Source organism: Vombatus ursinus, unplaced genomic scaffold (assembly GCF_900497805.2).
Source record: "Vombatus ursinus unplaced genomic scaffold, bare-nosed wombat genome assembly UNPS02014798.1, whole genome shotgun sequence".
NCBI lineage: Eukaryota > Metazoa > Chordata > Mammalia > Diprotodontia > Vombatidae > Vombatus > Vombatus ursinus.
The window spans coordinates 24,872,309-24,890,419 of record NW_020954576.1 but is presented as its reverse complement, the minus strand read 5'-3'; the positions used below and the strand labels follow the sequence as shown (position 1 = coordinate 24,890,419).

The window sequence follows — 18,111 nt, the reverse complement described above, 5'->3', positions numbered from 1 at the left end:
TTAGTGAAACATATTAGGTACACAAAACCTAGAAGTAAGAGAATCACAGTGTTTGATAATAAAAAAAACCCAACTTTTCTGGGTTAAAGACTCACTAACACATAAAAACTACTAGAAAATAGACCAACATCTCATACTCTGTCTCAGGACAGTGTCAAATGGAGCTAAGATCTAATATATCATAAATGTAATATTAGAGGCGCAAGGAAGGAGATAATTTTCACAGCCAAGGATAGGGAAAGAGTTTTTGACCAAACAAAGGATAGAGAGGATCACAGGATATAAACTGGACATTTTGAAAATCGAAAAGATTTTGTACAAACAAAATCAATACAATTAAAATTGGGTGTAGGGAAGAAGGTCATGGAACACAAGCATCTGTTAAAGTGCCTACTGTGTTCCAGGCACTATGCTAAATGCTTTACATTTGATCCTCACTAACAACCCTACAAAATAAGTACTATTATTATCCCCACTTTATAGTTGAGGAAACTGAGGTGCAGACACAGGTTAATCAACTTGCTTGGAGGTCTCACAGCTAATAAGTGTCTCAGGCCGGTTTTGAACTCAGGTCTTCCTGACTCCAAGCCCAGAGGTCTACCAACTGTAACAACCAGCTGCCTGGAAAAACAGTTAGCTGGGGAAATATTTATAGGAAGCTTCTCTAACAAAGATGTCACATCTAAGATATATAAAAAATTGATTTAATATAGAAAAACAAGAGCCATTCCACAATAAATGATGAAAAAATATGAAAAGAAGAAATCTAAGCTATCAACATAATTTTAAAAATGCTTTAAATCACTAATAAGAGAAATGCAAATTAAAACAACTCTGAGGTTTTTTCATCAGATTGGCAAAGATAACAAAAAAAGAAAATGACAATTGTTTTGACAGGACAGGCACATAAATGCATTGTTGGTAGCACTGTGAAGTAGCCTCACCATTCTGAAAAGCAGTTTAGAGACATACTCTTTGTGACTGTTCAGTTGTGTCTATCTCTTCATGACCCCATTTGGGGTTTTCTTGGCAAAGATACTGTAATGGTTTTGACATTTCCTTCTCCAACTCATTTTACAGATGAGGAAACTGAGGCAAATAGGGTTAAATGACTTGCCCTGGGTCACAAAGCTAGTAAGTGTCTGAGGCCAAATTTGAACTCAGGTCTTGACTCCAGGCCCAGACCTCTATCTACTGTGCCACCTAGCTGATACACTCCTAGAGACACACTCAAAAAACTACACTTTTAGGCACATAACCAAAAGTGGTCAAAGAAGCAGGAAAAGGACCCATATGCACAAAGATATTTGTAGAAGCATTTTTTTGTTATAGCAAAGAACTGGAAACAAAGTGGATTTCCAGTAATTAGGGAATGGCTGAACAAATTAAGGTATGTGAATGTAATTGTATATTATTATGGAATATTAATGAACTATTCTATTATTATGAATATAATGAAATACTAAAAGAAATGAGAAAACAGACAGACTAAGAAAAACCTGGGAGGGCTTGCATGAACTGGTACAGAGTTAAGTGAAAAGAACCAAGAGAACATTTATTTAATGACTACAACATGGTTGTTGTTCACCTCTTTCAGATGTGTCTGTGAAGGAAATCTTCATGATTCCTACAACACTATCAAGGAAAACAATTTTGAAAGATTTAAGAACTATGAACAATGTGACGACCAGTTAAAACCCCAGAAGAACAATGATGAATTATGCTTCCTACCTCTTGGCAGAGAGGTAATGGACTAAAAATGAGGAAAGACATATTTTAAGACAGTCAATGTGTAAAGATCTGTTGTCTGTGACCATACTTATTTATTACAAGGGAAAGCTTTTTTGGGGGGAAAAGGGAGAGAGGTTTGAAAGTGAGTAGGAATAGTGATACTAAATAAAGGAAGGAAAAAAAAGTGTTAATGAATCATTTTTAAAATACAGATAATAGAAGGAAGGTCAAAAGGAGCACAAACAAGGCAGTTCTGTAACTACTATATTAAATTAGAAATATACTTTTAAGAAAAAATAAACTATACATAGTTTCATGGTTTCATATGCACTTTTCTTCTGTTCTTTGTAACAGAAATGTCTGAAACTTTTCTCTAATTTGTAATAAAAGGGTACATTTTTTAAAAGAAAGAAAAATGAAAAAATTTTGGCCAAGTCTACAAGCCTTTGGTCTCTCATTCCTTAAACCGAAGTCTCACACTTATATTGAATGAATACTTCCTGATTTTCCCAGCTTCTAACCCCCCTCCAAAAATTAATCTTGTATTTATTTTGTATATAGTTATTTATTTAGATGTTTTTTCCCCTAATAGTCCATCAGTAAACATTTATTAAATGTCTCCTACATGACAGACATTGTGCTAAGGGCTGGAATACAAAGAAAGGTTAAAAAAAATAACCAGTCCCTCCTCTCAAGGAGCTCACCATGTAATGTGGGAGACATGAAAACAACTATGTGCAATCAAGTTATATACAAGATATATTTAAAATAATCAACAGAGGGAGGGTTCTAGAATTAAGGGGAATCAGAAAAGGCTTCTCATAGAAGGTGAAATTTTGGCTGGGACTTGAAGGAAGCCAGGAGGTGGAGAAGAAGAAAAAGAACATTCCAGGCATAGGGGAGTCAAGAATGAAAATGAGTTCAGAGATGGAGTATCTTGTGTGAAGAACAGTAAGGAGTCCAGTGTCACTGAATCACAGAGTAAACTTATTCGGGGCAAAAATTGTTTCTTTTTTTTTTTTTGTATTCCCAAAAGCTAGTAAAAGTGCCTGGCACATAGAGAGTAAACATTTAATAAACCCTCGTTCATTGATTCAAGCAGAGAGTTGGGACATGCTTAACATGGTAAGCACAGAAGAACAACTGACTTGTATATATACTGCTTAAAGTTCTGCAGAGAGCTTAAAAATTATCTCATTCGATTTTTCTATGTGAAGGAAGGACTCTAGAGATTAAGTGACTCCTCGTGGGAAAGTCACAACTTCTCAGAGCTCTAGGCAACTAAATCTATGAGTTACAGAGCAGGTATCCACCTACATTGGTGAAGGGAGTTCTCTTCACCTTTGAGTCCCTTATACCAAAGAAATCCCAGCTCCTGTCTCCTATTCTTATTATAGAGACAAAGAAACTGAAGTGAGAGAGGTTAAGAGAGTTTTCCAAGATCATACAGCTAGAAGGGGGGGAGGCAGGATTTGAACTTAAGTCTTCTTGACTGTCAAAGTCCAGTGCTACTTCCATTATACTGCTTAACAGATGCTTTTCAAATTTGCAGATGAGGAAAAGTTGGGCTGATAGCTAATATGTTAGATGACAGTGAAGTCATAATTCAAAAAAAGAATGATAGGTTAAAAGAGACAGTAGATCAATTTATTAGATTAGATTTTGAACTGGAAAGGAACTTATAGAACAACTGCCTCATTTTAAAGTTGAGGAAACTGAGGCCAAGAATGATTTAAATGACTTGATAGTGTTCACCGAAATAAATGACAAAGTAAATGGCAAAGCTGTGGTTTGAACACAAGTTTCCTGAATCCAAAGACAACATTCTTTCCAAGGCATCTTGGAACGTTGCTAATTTATTAAATGAAACTGACTAGGGACCGTGTAAATACCTGGGTTGAAAAAAACTGCAATTTTCAATTCAACAAACATTTATTTAGTCCTATTCTGTGTCAAGACAAGAGGCAGTATATAGTATACCAGAGGTGGACCTTGGAGTCAATAAGTCAGTCAATAAATATTTAGTAAGTGCTCACTACATGCCAGGCACAGTGCTAAGTGCTAGAGATACCAAAAGAGGCAAAAGATAATCCCGGCCCTTAAAAAGTTCACAATCTAATGGGGGGAAATGAGCAACAAACATATACAAACTATAAACAGCATAAATAGGAAAAAATTAATAGAGGAAAGGCACTAGAATTAAGGGGAGCTGGTTGGGAAAGGTTTCTTATAGGGGACAGGGAAGCAGAGAAGAGGGAAAGCATTCCAGACACTGGGGCAGCCAGTGAAAATGGCTAGAGTAAAGAAATGGAATTTCTTGTTTGTGAATAGGCAAGGAGGCCAGTGTTACCGGATTGAAGAGTGAACACATGGTGAGGAATATGGCATAACACAACTAGAAAAGTAGTTGGGGGGGGCAGCTAGGTGATGCAGTTGATAGAGCACCGGCCTTGAAGTCAGGAGGACCTGAGTTCAAATCCGGCCTCAGACTAAACACTTGACACTTACTAGCTGTGTGACCCTGGGCAAGTCACTTAACCCCAATTGCCCTTAAAAAAAAAATAGGTAATGGGGGTGAGGAGGTTGGTTATAAAGGGTTTTGAACGCCAGAGGATTTTGATCCTAGAGGTGACAAGAGGCCAGTGGAGTTTATTGAATACGCAGCACTTTAGGGAAATCAGGGTGGATTGAAGTAGGGAGAGAAATGAGGCAGGCTGACCCACAAGCAAGGTACTGAAAAAATCCAAGTGTGAGGTGATGAGGGCCTGTACCAGATTGTGGTGGTATGAAAACAGAAAAGGCAGCATATTGGAGAGATGTTGCAAAGGTGAAATGAACACACCTTGGAACAGATTAGGTATAGGGAGGTGAAGAATAGAGGATAATACCTAGGTTATGAGCCTGGGGGACTGGGAAGATGGTGTTGTCTTTAATAGGGACAGAGAAGTTTGGATTGTGAAAGGCTTTAGAAGGAAAGATAGATAATGAGCTCAGTTTTGGACATGTTGAGTTTAAGATGTCTACTGAAGTTGTCATATGGAATAGCTTTCTGGGAAGGATAACAGATACATGGAATAATTACGGGGATGTTAAGAAATAGAAAATGCCAATAAAAACTTATTTTAAAATATGTTTACTGGACATCCAGTTTTGAGATGTCTGAAAGACAGTTGGAGATGTGAAACCGCAAGTCAGCAGATAGATATGGGTAGAATAGGGAGATTTAAGAATCACCAGCATAGAGATGATAATTAAATCCGTGGGAGCTAATATCACCAGGTGAAGTAGTATACTAAAAAGAGAATGGGGCCCAGGACAGAACTCTTCAGGACTCCTATTTTTTTTGGTTAGAGAGTGTGATTTGGATGACCATCTAGCAAAGCATAATGAGAACAATCAGTCAAAGAGGTAGGAGGAAAACCATGAGTGATGTTCCAAAATCCTAGAGAGAAGAAAGTAGTAAGGAGAAGAGGGTGATCAATAGGGCAGCAGAGAAATCAAGAAGGATGAGGACTGAGAAAAGGCCACTGGATTTGGCAGTTAAAAGGTCACTGGTAACTTTGGAGAGAGCAGTTGTGGTAGGATGATGAGGCCAGAAGCCAGATGGGAAGGGGTTAAAAGGAAAGTTAAGAGTAGAGAAAGGGTAGGCACCTATTGTAAACTGAGTTTATCACAAAGGGCATAAGAGATATAGGAAAATAGTTAAGTGGGAAGAAAGACTTGGGTTCAAGCAATGTGATCCTAGACAAATCTCTTCACCTCCTCTCAGTCTCAGTTTCTGAGTACTTTCTTCTGCCTACCTGAGCACCCTTGGTCAGGTCTCTAAGGCTTAGTTAGACAAGAGTTGCTGATATGCACTGGTAGAGGGAGCTTTCAATTTAATTCAATTCAACAAGCATTTATTAAGTAAAGAATCCCTTTAGACAAGAAGTCTTTCCTTAATCTTAGTGCCTTCTAAGATTATCTTCAATTTATCCTATATCTATCTTGTTCATACATAGTTGTTTACATGTTGTTTTCCTCTTCTGACTGTGAGTTCTTTTTGAGAGGAGGGTTTATTTTCTGCCTTTCTTTGTATTCCCAGTGCATAGCACAATGCCTGGCATATAGTAGGCAATTAATAAATGCTTATTGACTTACATAGTACTACAGGTACTATGCTAGATGCTGATGAAACAAAAATAACAATGAAAACAGTCCCTGCACTAAAAGAAGTTTACATTCTTGGGGCAGGGAGAAGAAATAAATACAAAGTAATTTTGAGAAGAATATACAAGTTGAGGCATTAAGAACTGTGGGGAGGGGTCAGGGAAAACCTCCTGCAGGAGGTGATACTTGAGCTGAGCCTTGAAGAAAACTACAAATTCCAAGAGAAGGTAAGGAAGAAGGGCAGGAAGAAGAGAAAATCTGTGTCTGGAGCAGAAAAGTGACTGTACAGAGGACAGCAAACAGGCCAGTTTGTTTGGACCACAGAGTGCATGAGAAGGGGTAATATAAAGTAAATCTGTAAGGATTATAGATTTAGAGTGGGAAGAAGGGCCCTCAGAGGTCATCTAGTTTAATACCCTCATTTTAAAGACAAAGAAGGGGCAGCTAGGTGGTGCAGTGGATACAGAACCGGCCCTGGATTCAGGAGGATCTAAGTTCAAATCTGGCCTCAGACACATAACACTTACTAGCTGTGTGACCCTGGGCAAGTCACTTAACCTCATTGCCTAGCCAAAAAATAAAGACAAGGAAACCAAGGCCCAATTAAGTGATTCAGCCAAGGTCACACAAGAAATCAGGGGCAGAACTTGAGATTAAAAACTAGTCCTGAACTCCAAAGCCATCTCTCCAATGTATCAAGCAATCATCTTGAAAAGTTTTAAATGCCAAAAATATTATATTTTATTTAAAAAGGTTAAATAGGGAGCTAATAGAGTTTCTTAAAGCACAGATTTGTCATTCTCTTACTGAGGAATATCAACTAGCTTGGAGAAAAGAGACTGAAGATAAGACGACCAATTAGGAAGCTACTACTATAGACCAGGTAAGTGATCAAAAGGGTCAGACCCAGGGTGGCAGTCATGTGAGTAGAGAGAAAGGGATGGATGCAAGTGATGTTGTACAAGTAGAATCAATAAGATTTGGCAATTGATTACATATGAGAGGGAAGAATACGTGACCTCAACGCTGAAAACCTAGATGCCTAAAAGGATTTGATAACTCTTAACAGAAATAGGGAGATTAGGAACAGGGATGGGCTTTGAAGGAAAAAATAAAGAGTTCTGTTTTAGCCATGTTGAATTTGAGATGTCCATAGGACATCCAGGTAGAGATATCCAGCAGATCACTGATGATGTTGGACTGATGACAAAGAGATAGAAGAGAGATGGACATGTTCATTTGGGAATCATATACATAGATATGAGAACTGAACTCATGGAAATTGATCACCAAGAGAAAGCAATGAGGGGAAAAAAAAGAGAAAAGAAGACCTGGAACTGGACTTTGAAGCTACATGGATGATGACCCAGCAAAAGGGTCATCTACAAAGGTAGAATTAGTGGGACTTGGAAACCAATTGGATTTGGAGGGTGAGAGAATGAGAAGTAGAGGTTGACTTATGTGATAAACCTGGGCAACTGGGAGGATAATGGTACCCTTAACAGTAATAGTTAAATTAGGAAGAAGTGAGGATTTGGGGGAAAAGATTATGAGTTCAGTTTTGGATATGCTGAGTTTAAGATATCTATGGGACTTTGGGTTTGAGATGCCCATTAGGCAGCTGGAGATGTGAGACTGGAGGACAGAAAAGAGGTTAGGGCTGGACAAACAGACTTAGAACCATCTGCAGCAAAATAATTTAATCCACAGGAGCTGATGAGATGACCAAGAGAAATAGTATAGAGGGAGATACAAACCTGAGAGAGAAAGAATATCTTGAGGTAGTTAAGCCCTTGGGGGTAGGGTTGGGGGTGGGGGTAGGGGGACAGTCTGGGTGGGTTTAGTGGATTCAACCTGAATGAAGATCCAACAAAGAAGACTGAGAAGGAGCATTTAAGACAAGTAGGAGAACCAGGAGACAGCAGTCACAAAAACCTAGAAAGGAGAGAGTATCTTGGAGAAGAGGGTGATCAATAGTGTCAAATGTTACAGTGAAGTCAAGAATAAGGATTGAGAAAAGATCATTAGATCTGAAAATTAAGAGATCATTGGTAACTTTGGAGAGAGGAGTTTCAATTAGATGATAAAGCCAGAAGCCAGACTACAGAGAGTTAAGAGAGCGAGAAGAAAGGAAATGGAGGCATCAATTGTAAATGGCCTTCTCAGGAGTTTAGCCATAAAAATGAGGAATATTATAGGATGATGATAGTCAAGGATGGACAAAGGTCAAGTGAGGGCTTTTTGAAGATGGAGGAGACATAGGAATGTTTGGAGGCAGCAAGGAAGCAGCCAATAGACAGGGAGAAATGAAGATTAATGAAAGAGTGGAAGTGATAAAGGTCAATTTGTTAGAGAAGATGGGATAGAATGGGATCATTTGTGCATGCAGATGATTTTGCTTTGGCTAAGAAAGACCTCAGTCTCTTCATGTGACACTGAGGTGAAGGAGATAGTGGTGGAAGGCACCTGAGTGAAATGAAATGAGGAGGGGAAAAGACAGAATTCTCCCCAAATGGCATCAAGTTTTTTCATTGTTCTCAGCTGGGGAAAGGAAGAGAAACCATGAAGAAGGCTGAAAAGGTTTGGAAAAGCTGCTGTATATTGAGTGGGTTAGTGAATTTATTAGTAAGGTTTAAGGGATTGCCTTGCTGCAGCAAGGACTCAGTTGAGATTATGTAACATAAACTTATAGTGGACCCAAGCAGTGTGCTTTCACGATTTTCTCCAGCTTCATTCAGCAGCAAGTGAAATCAGGATGGTGGGAATAATCTTAGGTTAACACTTGGCAGGCAAAGTATGGCAACAGGGTAACAGGGCAAGGGATTCAAGAGAAGACAGTGTAGAATTGAATTGATTCACCAAGAAGTCAAGAAAGGGGAAGGAAGGAGTCTAGTCAGTGCCAGAGTTAGAAAGCCTAGGAAGGAACCGAGTTGTGGAGGTAGTAGAGCGCACAGTAAGGTTATAGTGACTTGTTGCCTTGACTAATAATTATAGTGGTCCCAAAATTTAATCAGCTACCTTAGAAAGTAGGTTTACCTTCATTGACATTCTAGCAGAGATTAGATGATCACTTATAAGAGACACTAGAATTTCTGTTCAGATACAGGTCCAATGATATGACCTGAAGTCACTTTAACCCAGTCAGGTATTTTACCTTTCCAATCTACCACATTCCTAAAGAGCCTTTGTAACTCAGGCTTTAGGGGTAGCTTCCTCACTTGTATCCTCAGGATCTAGATGGGGGAGCTCAAAAAGGGAGCCCTAAACCAGCCTGAGTCTGGGGGTCAGGGATTAGTCTCAGAAGATGGTGGGAAGCCTGAACTGGGAAATCTCTGGACATTGAGAATGAACCTCAGATGGGAACTCCTAGGAATTATTAAGTAGCCTCTAAATAGCCAGACCTAGAATCCTGCCTCTTCAAGAAATATCTGCCCAGGCCTGGGCTCCTCTCTCTGTGGTCCCTTCCTTCCTATTTTTCTTTTTCTATTCCACAATTTCTTCCCCTTCTTCCTCTGTTTGTCTCCCTTCCTTCCTATCGTTCAGTCTCTCTTTTTCTACCAATCTGTGTCTCTGTGCATGTCCCTCCCAATACATCACAGAATCAAGGATGACTCAGGAATCAGAGAACTTGAGTTCAAATCCTACCCGTCACAGGCTACCTGTGTGACCCCGGGCAAATCACTTGTCTCTGACTCCAAATCTACTGTTCTCCTGAGTGCACTGCACTGCTGCACTACTTTGTCTTCTCACTGGTAAGATAAGTGAGTTGGACTCGATAGCCTCTGAGGTCCTTTCCGGCTATTTCTAGATCTATGATGCCCTGATAGCTTCTGCTCTGCTGGGCTTCTGATGCATCTCCGGGTCATACATGTAAATGTCTAAACTGGATAGGTCAACCCAGAGTGAAAGGTAAACTGCAGGAAACTCCTAATGTTCAGTCATTTTTTCAGCAGTGACCAACTCTAAGAGACCCCGGTTGGGGTTTTCTTGGCAAAGATACTGGAGCGGCTTGCCATTTCCTTCTCCAGCTCACTTTACAGATGAGGAAACTGAGGCAAACAGGGTTAGGTGACTTGCACAGGGTCATACATCTAGTAAGCGTCTGAGGCCAAATTTGAACTCAGGGAAATGAGTCTTCCTGACTCCATCCACTGTACCACCTAGCTGTTCCAGGTAGGAAACTAGCTTCCAGTGATGACAGGATTTCTTGGATTAGAAGCCCCCTGATATTTACTAACTTACCAAGACTCCTTTCTTGGGCTGGAGTGTTGGCCAGGATTCACACAAAGTCTACTCCAAATATTTTGGGTACCTATCATCCTGGGATTTGGGTTTTGTACAGTAGCGGGCATTTCTCTATTACAAAGGGAAAAGACGAAATTGATACCTTGCTTTGACTGGCCAGAATAGAGTTTTCCTTATAATCAGCCCTTCTGGAAAAATACCAATTCTTTATAGGTAGTGTCCTGCCCGATGAAAGGAGTGCATCATACTAGAAAGGTAGTGTAGTACAATGGAAAGAACAGTAGGTATGGAGTCAGAGGTCCTAGGTTCAAATCCCAGCTCTGTAACCTTTCTACCTGGGTAAACTGGGGCAAGTCACCTTTCTCTGGATCTCAATTTCCTTATTTGTATGAGGGGGTTATACTACATGATCTCTAAGGTCCCTTCTAGCTGTAAATCTATGACATCATTACCAAGTAGCGATGTGTCTAACACAGCACAACCTATCTGAGATTCAGTGCATCATCTGTAAAATGACAAGATTGAACTAAAATAGCCTCTCCAAGGTTCCCTGCAGCTATAAAATGCTACAATTCCATTCCCCTACAAGAACTTTCCTTTTCAAACAGATTGGCCTACTCACACATGAGCTTTTTCATCTTTGTTTATGCCGCTTCCCCGGACCAAAATTCCCTGTGCCTTCTTCTCTTCACATACCAATTCTTCCCATCCAACTCAGATCCTGCTTCCACTATAAAGTCTTCCTTGACCGCTGCAGAATATACCAGTTCATCCATCTTAGGAGTTTTAACACTTACCATTCATTTGCATTTAATCATATGCTGTCTTGTCACGTGTAATACTGACAATTAACTTTTTATATGTTTATAGTTTTCTCTCTTGGTAATAATATATACGTGATTCTATTGTAAGCACTTTGAAAACAGGGATCTTGTGTTACGCTTCTTCATATTCGTCACAGGACTTGGCACAACGGAATGTACACAATGATTCTCAATAAATACCTATCTGTTAATGAATGAATGAATGAATGAGATAGTAGTTGAGTTAGGCCAAGCACAGGTAGTGTTTAAATAAGCAGAAAAGAGAGTGGGGGTGGAGGGGAGATATAAAAAGTGAAGGAAACAGTGTGAGCAAAGCAGAAAATAATGAACACGGTGTGATTAAGAGACAGAAAGACAGGCTTAGTTGGAATGGAGAGTTCACATGAAAAGAGCAGGAGGTAAATCTGCAAAGAAATGTTTTGGCTTGGATATAAGGACCTTACTATCTTACCTTTCTTACTCTTATCAGTCCAATCTTTGCAGTTTCTTTGATTATTCTCCTTAAAATGCATGTTTCCCTTCCTTTTTTAACTTCTGGAATAACCTGTTTCTCTATCTGCCAAATCTTATATTCTCTGCTTGTCACTTAAGTACAGTGTGACCATTTCCCTAAAAGTTTATTAGTAGTAGTAGAGCTAATATTTACATGATTCCAAAATAAAATATATGCTCTTTCTAGGAAAAAAAATTTTAATGAAGTGGCAAAGAAAAGTCTTTAAAAATGTTTTTATCATATACATTGAAAAATACATAAGATGAGAGGATATGTGTGGGTTATGATATGCAACAATTCTGGGATCATTCATATCAATGAGATCCACTCAAGTATTGAAGTAACTCTATAACCATAGAAATGAACATTTGGTACTTAAAGAACTCAGGTAGCACTCCAAATAGAAACATAGAGGCTCAGTCTTTTATTCAATTTTTGATGATAAATGTTAAGTATGATTAGCTGGGGCAGCTAGGCGGATCAGTAGGATAGAGCGCCAAGCCTGGAGTAAGGAAGACTCCTCTTCCTGAATTCAAATATGGCCTCACACACTTACTAGCTGTGTGACCCTGGACAAGTCACTTAACCTTATTTGCCTCGGTTTCTTCATCTGTAAAATGAGCTGGAGAGGGAAATGGCAAACCACTCCAATATTTTTACCAAGAAAACCCCAGAGGGAGTCACAGAGTACAATCGGACACAACTGAACAACGACAAAATGATTAGCTGCCAAAATAATGACACCTTGGGTAATAAAAGATGGAATTAAAAGTAAAGGGCTATAGTTGATAAACGTAGACAGAGACCAGGGGAGATTGTGGAATCCTACATAGCTCATATTTATCTGAGGCTGAAGTAATTTAAATTTCTCAGCTGAGTCTTTTACATTGATTTAGTATTACTTTCATTATTTTATGAGTAATACGTAAGAGTCAATTAAAAGAGGTCTATAAAAAAGGAAATGGGCTGTGCTTCAAATTGCCTTCAATATGTCACTTATCAGATAGTACCTCATATTATTATGCTCTTATAGATATCCTGTCTTTTCAATTAGATTGTAAGCACCTTAAGGTCAAGAATGGCATGGAAAAAGCATTAGCTTGAATCATAGGATTTTAGAGCTAGAAGGAATTTTGGAGATCATCTCTAGTCCAATCCTTTTACTTCACAGATGAAGAAACCTTCAAGGTTCATGGGTCAAAAGACTAGTAATCTCATACAATTTACAATTCCTATAAAGATTTAACCAATGTCCTCCAATGCTGTATGAAGAACATACCATTTATCCTACCTTAGAAGGCAGTCAAATTCAGCCACTGCCATGTTTCACACAGAATTTTTTTCTATATGAATTTAAGTTACTCTGGTTTTTAATCTTTATATAATCAAACTACATAATCTACAATATAGTATGTATATGTTTATAAACAGTATATACATATGCTTTTGATAAATTCTTTTCCAATATACTTCTCTGACTACTACAGGTAGATGTCAGAAGACCTGGGTTCAATCCCTAGCTCTGCTACTAACTGCTTATGTGACCTTAAGTCACTTTATCTCTAGGCCTCAGTTTCCTTGCCTGTAAAATTAAAGAACTGAATTAGATGATTTCTAAACTGTCCTTCAGCTCTGACAATCCATGATTCTATGAAGAACCAATGCTTTACATGTCTTTGCATCCCACTCTAGCAAAGTGCGTTGACATATATAAGATGTTCAATATACATTTGTCTGTTGAAGGCATAAAATGACAACACATCAATTAACTTAATCCAAATGGAAATAGGTCTCATTTTCAGCATATGTGTATATGTGTTTGTATATGCATGCGCGCGCGTGCACACACACACACACAGAACAGCAAATTAGGGGTTAAAAGAAACACAAAAATACCAGTGAGGATATCAGCTTTAGAGAAAAATACAATATTTTCAAAGGTTAAAAATTCCCTTATTTTAGAACATCTGGATCACAATGAAGACCTGGTAATGCAGGTGATATATTACTTAAATAAAGACCTAAAAAAGTTCTTTGACAGTGCTATGGCACTATATCGAGGTCCTGTCTGCGGTGATTTTAAAACCTATGTGAGACACTGATACAATTTTTACTAATTTAACTTCTTGATATCACTTTAGTGGAGAGTAAATTCATAGAAGATCTGTGGTCTTTTCTATAAACACATAAAGAACCTAAAGTTCCACCCAAAGAAAAAAAAGACATTAAACACTTTCCTGTGCCTCACATCCAACTGCCTTGTGCACTGTGAGTTTTTACTAGTGATTGAGACTGTATCATCTCTGATTTATCCTGTAGATAACTTATTTGCACACAGCTTGTTTGCATGTTGTCTCCATCAGACTGTGAGCCCTTTGAGAGCAGGGACTATGTTTCTTTGTATCCTAACTCTTAGCAAAGTGTCTGGCACATTGTGGGCGCTTAATAAATGCTAACTGACCAACATTTAAAAAAAAAATCCTTCAGGAATTGTAATTGTAACAAACTGAATTGATGACATTTATCAGTGTCATAACTATATCAACACAGCAACATAGGCTATTTACAAAAGGAATTTATGAATTAAAACATTCTGCCTATTTCAATATGTGAAGTACACAAGGTCCCCTTGGTAATTAGTTTTTTGTAACTATTGTATTAGAAGTAGGCATAAATAGCATCAATGTGTATACCTCACTAAATCCAAGTATGTCTTAGCTTAACAACTCAACTGAAAAAGGTGAAGTGAACATGCTGAGGAGGACACCTGCATATAGATACAATGTGGCTGTCATGTATGCCCCGCTGGCCATGTCTGTATGTTGACATAGAACTCTGGGATTCTTCTCGACAGACCCACGTACACACAGCGGGGTGTCTAGGATGGGGATGGGTGAGGGGCTGTCTAGATACCTGTGTCACCTGGGGAGGGCAACGAGGGCCACCTGTACACCCAGGGGAAGGGGCCAGGGCCCTGACACGGAAATGTTTCCAGTGGGTTGGCCACCCCACCGAGGCTGCTGCGAGGTGGGGAGGGGAGCCCGAAGGGAGGAGTCACGGGTGACTGAAGAGACTATGGCGGGGGCCGGGGCAGGATGCGGGTTAGGGGGCCAGGGCGGGGGCAGCGCCCACCGGCCGCCCCAGACCGACCCTGCCCCGGCCGCGGGACCGGTGACTTCCACAACTACGTCTTAGGAGGCTGCCTCCGGGAATGCCCCCCCGCCCCCCCGGCTCGGGGCCGGGGCGGGGAGGGGGGAGCAGCCCGGACTCCCGGGCTTTCGGTTTCCGGCCCCGGCGCTCTCACAACAACACAACCCAACACCCAGAGACACCATAACAAAGGCGGCGACGGCAGCGGCGGTAACCCCGGGGTGCGGGGAGGGCGGCGGGTCCGGCAGCCCGCACGCCCATCGGGCGCGGGGCAGGGGCCTCCGCCCCCCGTCCGGGCCCGGGCAGCCCCGAGGCGGGCAGCCGGCGGGGAGGAGGGGGAGGGGGGCGATTGGAGGTGCTACTCACTCTCGTCAGGCAACTGGTCGAGCTCCGCCATCTTGAATGAGCCGCGCCGCTTTTTCAAAGGCTGCCCGCCGCGGTGCATTGTGGGGCGGAGAGAGCCTTTGCGAGGGAGGTTCGAATGAGGGAGCTCACTCGCTCTCCCGCTCGCCCTCTCTCTCCCTCCCTCCCCGGGCTCCCCCGGCTCGCGGCCTGGCCCGCGCGCGCGGTGATACCCCGGCGCTGCGCAGAGGGCGCGCGGGCGGGCGCGCGAGGCCTCGCGCTGGCCCCGGGAAGGGGGGGGAAGGGGGCAGGGAAGCGGAGCCCGCGGCGCGAGCCCGCCCGCCCCTGGGCTCCCTCAGCCCGGCCCCAGGCTGCAGTTGCAAGCACTGCTAGGGAACCAGGAGGTGGGTGGGGGAGGGAAGAAGGGTAGGAAAGGGGGACAGACCCGGCGACCCCGAGGCCAAGGATGCCCTACTACAAGTCTACGTTTCTGTGCAGGTGGCCCGGCCTGCTTGGGACCTCCCCCATTTACACCGCCCGCCGCACTCCTCCACTGGCAGCTGAGCCTGACCCTGTTTACGCCTTAACTTCCTCCTGCTCGCCTCCCCTCCCCCCCCACGGGATAGGGCCAGGGAGGGAAGGAGGAGATGACGGCTCCGGTGACACCCGGATGGCTCTCGCTTTGTTGCAGCAAGCACCAGTGTCTCCTTGATGACAGGTGGCCTAAAGCGCTTCCTGCCGCCCGAAAGTGCGTACCTCCTCCTAAAAATGCGTTCTTAAAGAGCACAAGATGCAGAATCAGGAATCTGGGTTTGAAGCCTGGGGCGGGTCTCGACTACCTCTGTTATCTTCAGCCAGCCAGCCTAGATTTTCTTATCTTTAAAATCGGGGATATAGACTGGATCGGGGTTCTAAAGCAGATGGATGTAAACTTTTTTTTAATGTTTTGATAACTTTCAGCACAGCGGGTTTCTTTTGTAACGATTTCATTTTATGCATTTAATTTTTTTCCCCTGGATGACCATCAGTTGGGGAATGGGTGAATGAGTTGTGGTTTATGATTATAATGGAATACTGTTGTGTTATAAGAAATGTTGAAGAGGATGGTTTCAGAAAAACCTGGAAAGACTTGTATGAACGGATGCAAAGTGAAGTGAGCAGAACCAGGAGAACACTGTACACAGCAACAGCAGTAATAACAGTAATAATGGTCAACTGTGAAAGATTTAGCTACTCTAGTCAGTACAATGATGGAGGACAATTACAAAGGATTTATGATGAAAAATGCTTTCCACTTCGAGAGAGAGAACTGATGGATTCTGAATGCAGATTGAAGCATATTATTTTTCACATTCTTTTTCTTGGGCTTTTTTTTTCTACATGGCTAATACAGAAATGTTTTACACAACTTCAGATGTATGATGGGTATCATATTGCTTGCCTGGAAGGTGGGGGAAGGCCTGGAGGGTGGGAGAGAATCTGGTACTCAAAATTTGATAAATGAATGTTAAAAATAAATAATTTGAAAATTTTAAATGTTATTCTGAGAAGAGGCCCATAGACTTTCCCCAACTGCCGAAGAAGTCCATCACACACAAAAAAGGTTAAGAACACCTGGACTGTGTAATCTCTAAGGTCCTTTAAACTTCTAAATCCTAAGATTCTAAATCAGTTCACATGAATAGCCATGCTCACATTAAAAAAATTTAATCAATTGTTTTTGATGTTTTATACAACAGATCAATATGTTTAAAAAGTCCAAAAACATGTGCAGTATGTAACACCTACCACAAAAGGGCAAGTTGGGAGTGTCTTCTCATATCTTCTCATGAGTCTGTCTTGATTTTTATAGTTTTGTTACATTTATTTTTGATTTTTTGGTCTGTCTTTGCTCTTTCCATTTATGTATATTGTATATACATAAAGGTATATTGTTTTCTTGTCTCTTGTTTACTTCACTTTTGCATCAGTTCATATAGCCCTTTCCATGCTTCTTCAACTTTCTTTTCCATGCTTTCATGTGCACTTTACACACATATCTTACAGCACAGTAATACTCAATTACATTCATGTACTACAATTTCTTTAGCCGTTCCCCAGTTGATGGGTATCAACTTTGTTTCCAATTCTTAGCTATCACAAAAAGTGCTTCTATTAAACATTTTGGGATGTATTAGATCTTTTCTTCTTATTGCAATTACTAACATTTATATAGCACTTTAAGGTTTGCAAATTGCTTAAAGAAGTTCATAAGACTGGAGGGGGCCTTCAGCAGTCCCTTCTTGCTATTTCCAAACCGAATTATTCATAAATCATCCATCCTAGATAGATAAGAATTTATCCTAAAGGAAAAGAGACTTCATAAATTCTCCCTCTGTAACCCATACCAATGATAACTATTCCCACTTTTAGGAAGTACTTCATATTGTAGCTATGTCCCAACTGCCATAATCATAGTAATAATAACTAGCATTTATATAATAAGATTTTCTAAGCATTTAAAAAGTATTATCTCATTTATCCTCAGGACAGCTTGGAGAGGTGCTATTTCCCCCATTTTACAGATAAGGAAACAGACAGACTGGTTGAGAGACTTGCCCAAGCTGTAGTATGAACTCAGGTCTTCCTGCCCCTGGTCTAGCACTCTATCCATTGGGCCACCTAGCTGCCTACAGTTTTATCTCATTTTTTTCTTGATTTGGGAGTGAAAAGGAAGAGTAAAATTTAAAAACAAAACAAAACTTGTGTCTGATTTCCTTCCCATATATATGAAACTTCTTACTTGATTGCCCCTTAATCATTTCCCTTTTCCAAATGGTTAATGATATTAGTGTTAGTGTGACTTTGAGCACATGACTTCATCTTTCTGAGCCTCAGTTTTCCTGATTGTCAAAAAAGCATGCTAGACTGGATGGTCTGTAAGGTTCCCTCCAGCTCTGAAACTCTGTGCTCTTCATCCTTACGGGGCTTTTTTTCTTTCTAAAAAGCATTTTCAGTCATCTTATTTGTTCTTGGGAAGAAACAGCAAATTTGAAGCTCAATATTTTAAAGTGGGTCAGCCAATAAGTATTAAGCACCTATGATATGCCAGCCACTGTGCTATGCTGGGGGTACAAAGAGATTAAAAAAAAAAACAGTCCCTGCTTTCAAGGGACTCAGTCCTTCAAAGTCCTGTGA

The 18,111-nt window shown here is 40.7% G+C and overlaps 1 protein-coding gene across 1 annotated transcript in view; it reads right to left on the bottom strand.

Annotated features, from left to right (window-relative positions):
* The window catches only part of LOC114049824 (protein lin-9 homolog), a 75,870-nt gene extending 60,772 nt beyond the window's left edge, over window positions 1-15,098 (bottom strand). Inside the window, exon 1 of the mRNA XM_027871242.1 lies at window positions 14,959-15,098. Within this exon, the coding sequence (XP_027727043.1) occupies window positions 14,959-15,037 (79 nt within the window). The 5' untranslated portion in view covers window positions 15,038-15,098. The remainder of the gene's footprint in view (window positions 1-14,958) is intronic.
* Window positions 15,099-18,111: the final 3,013 nt, after the last annotated feature.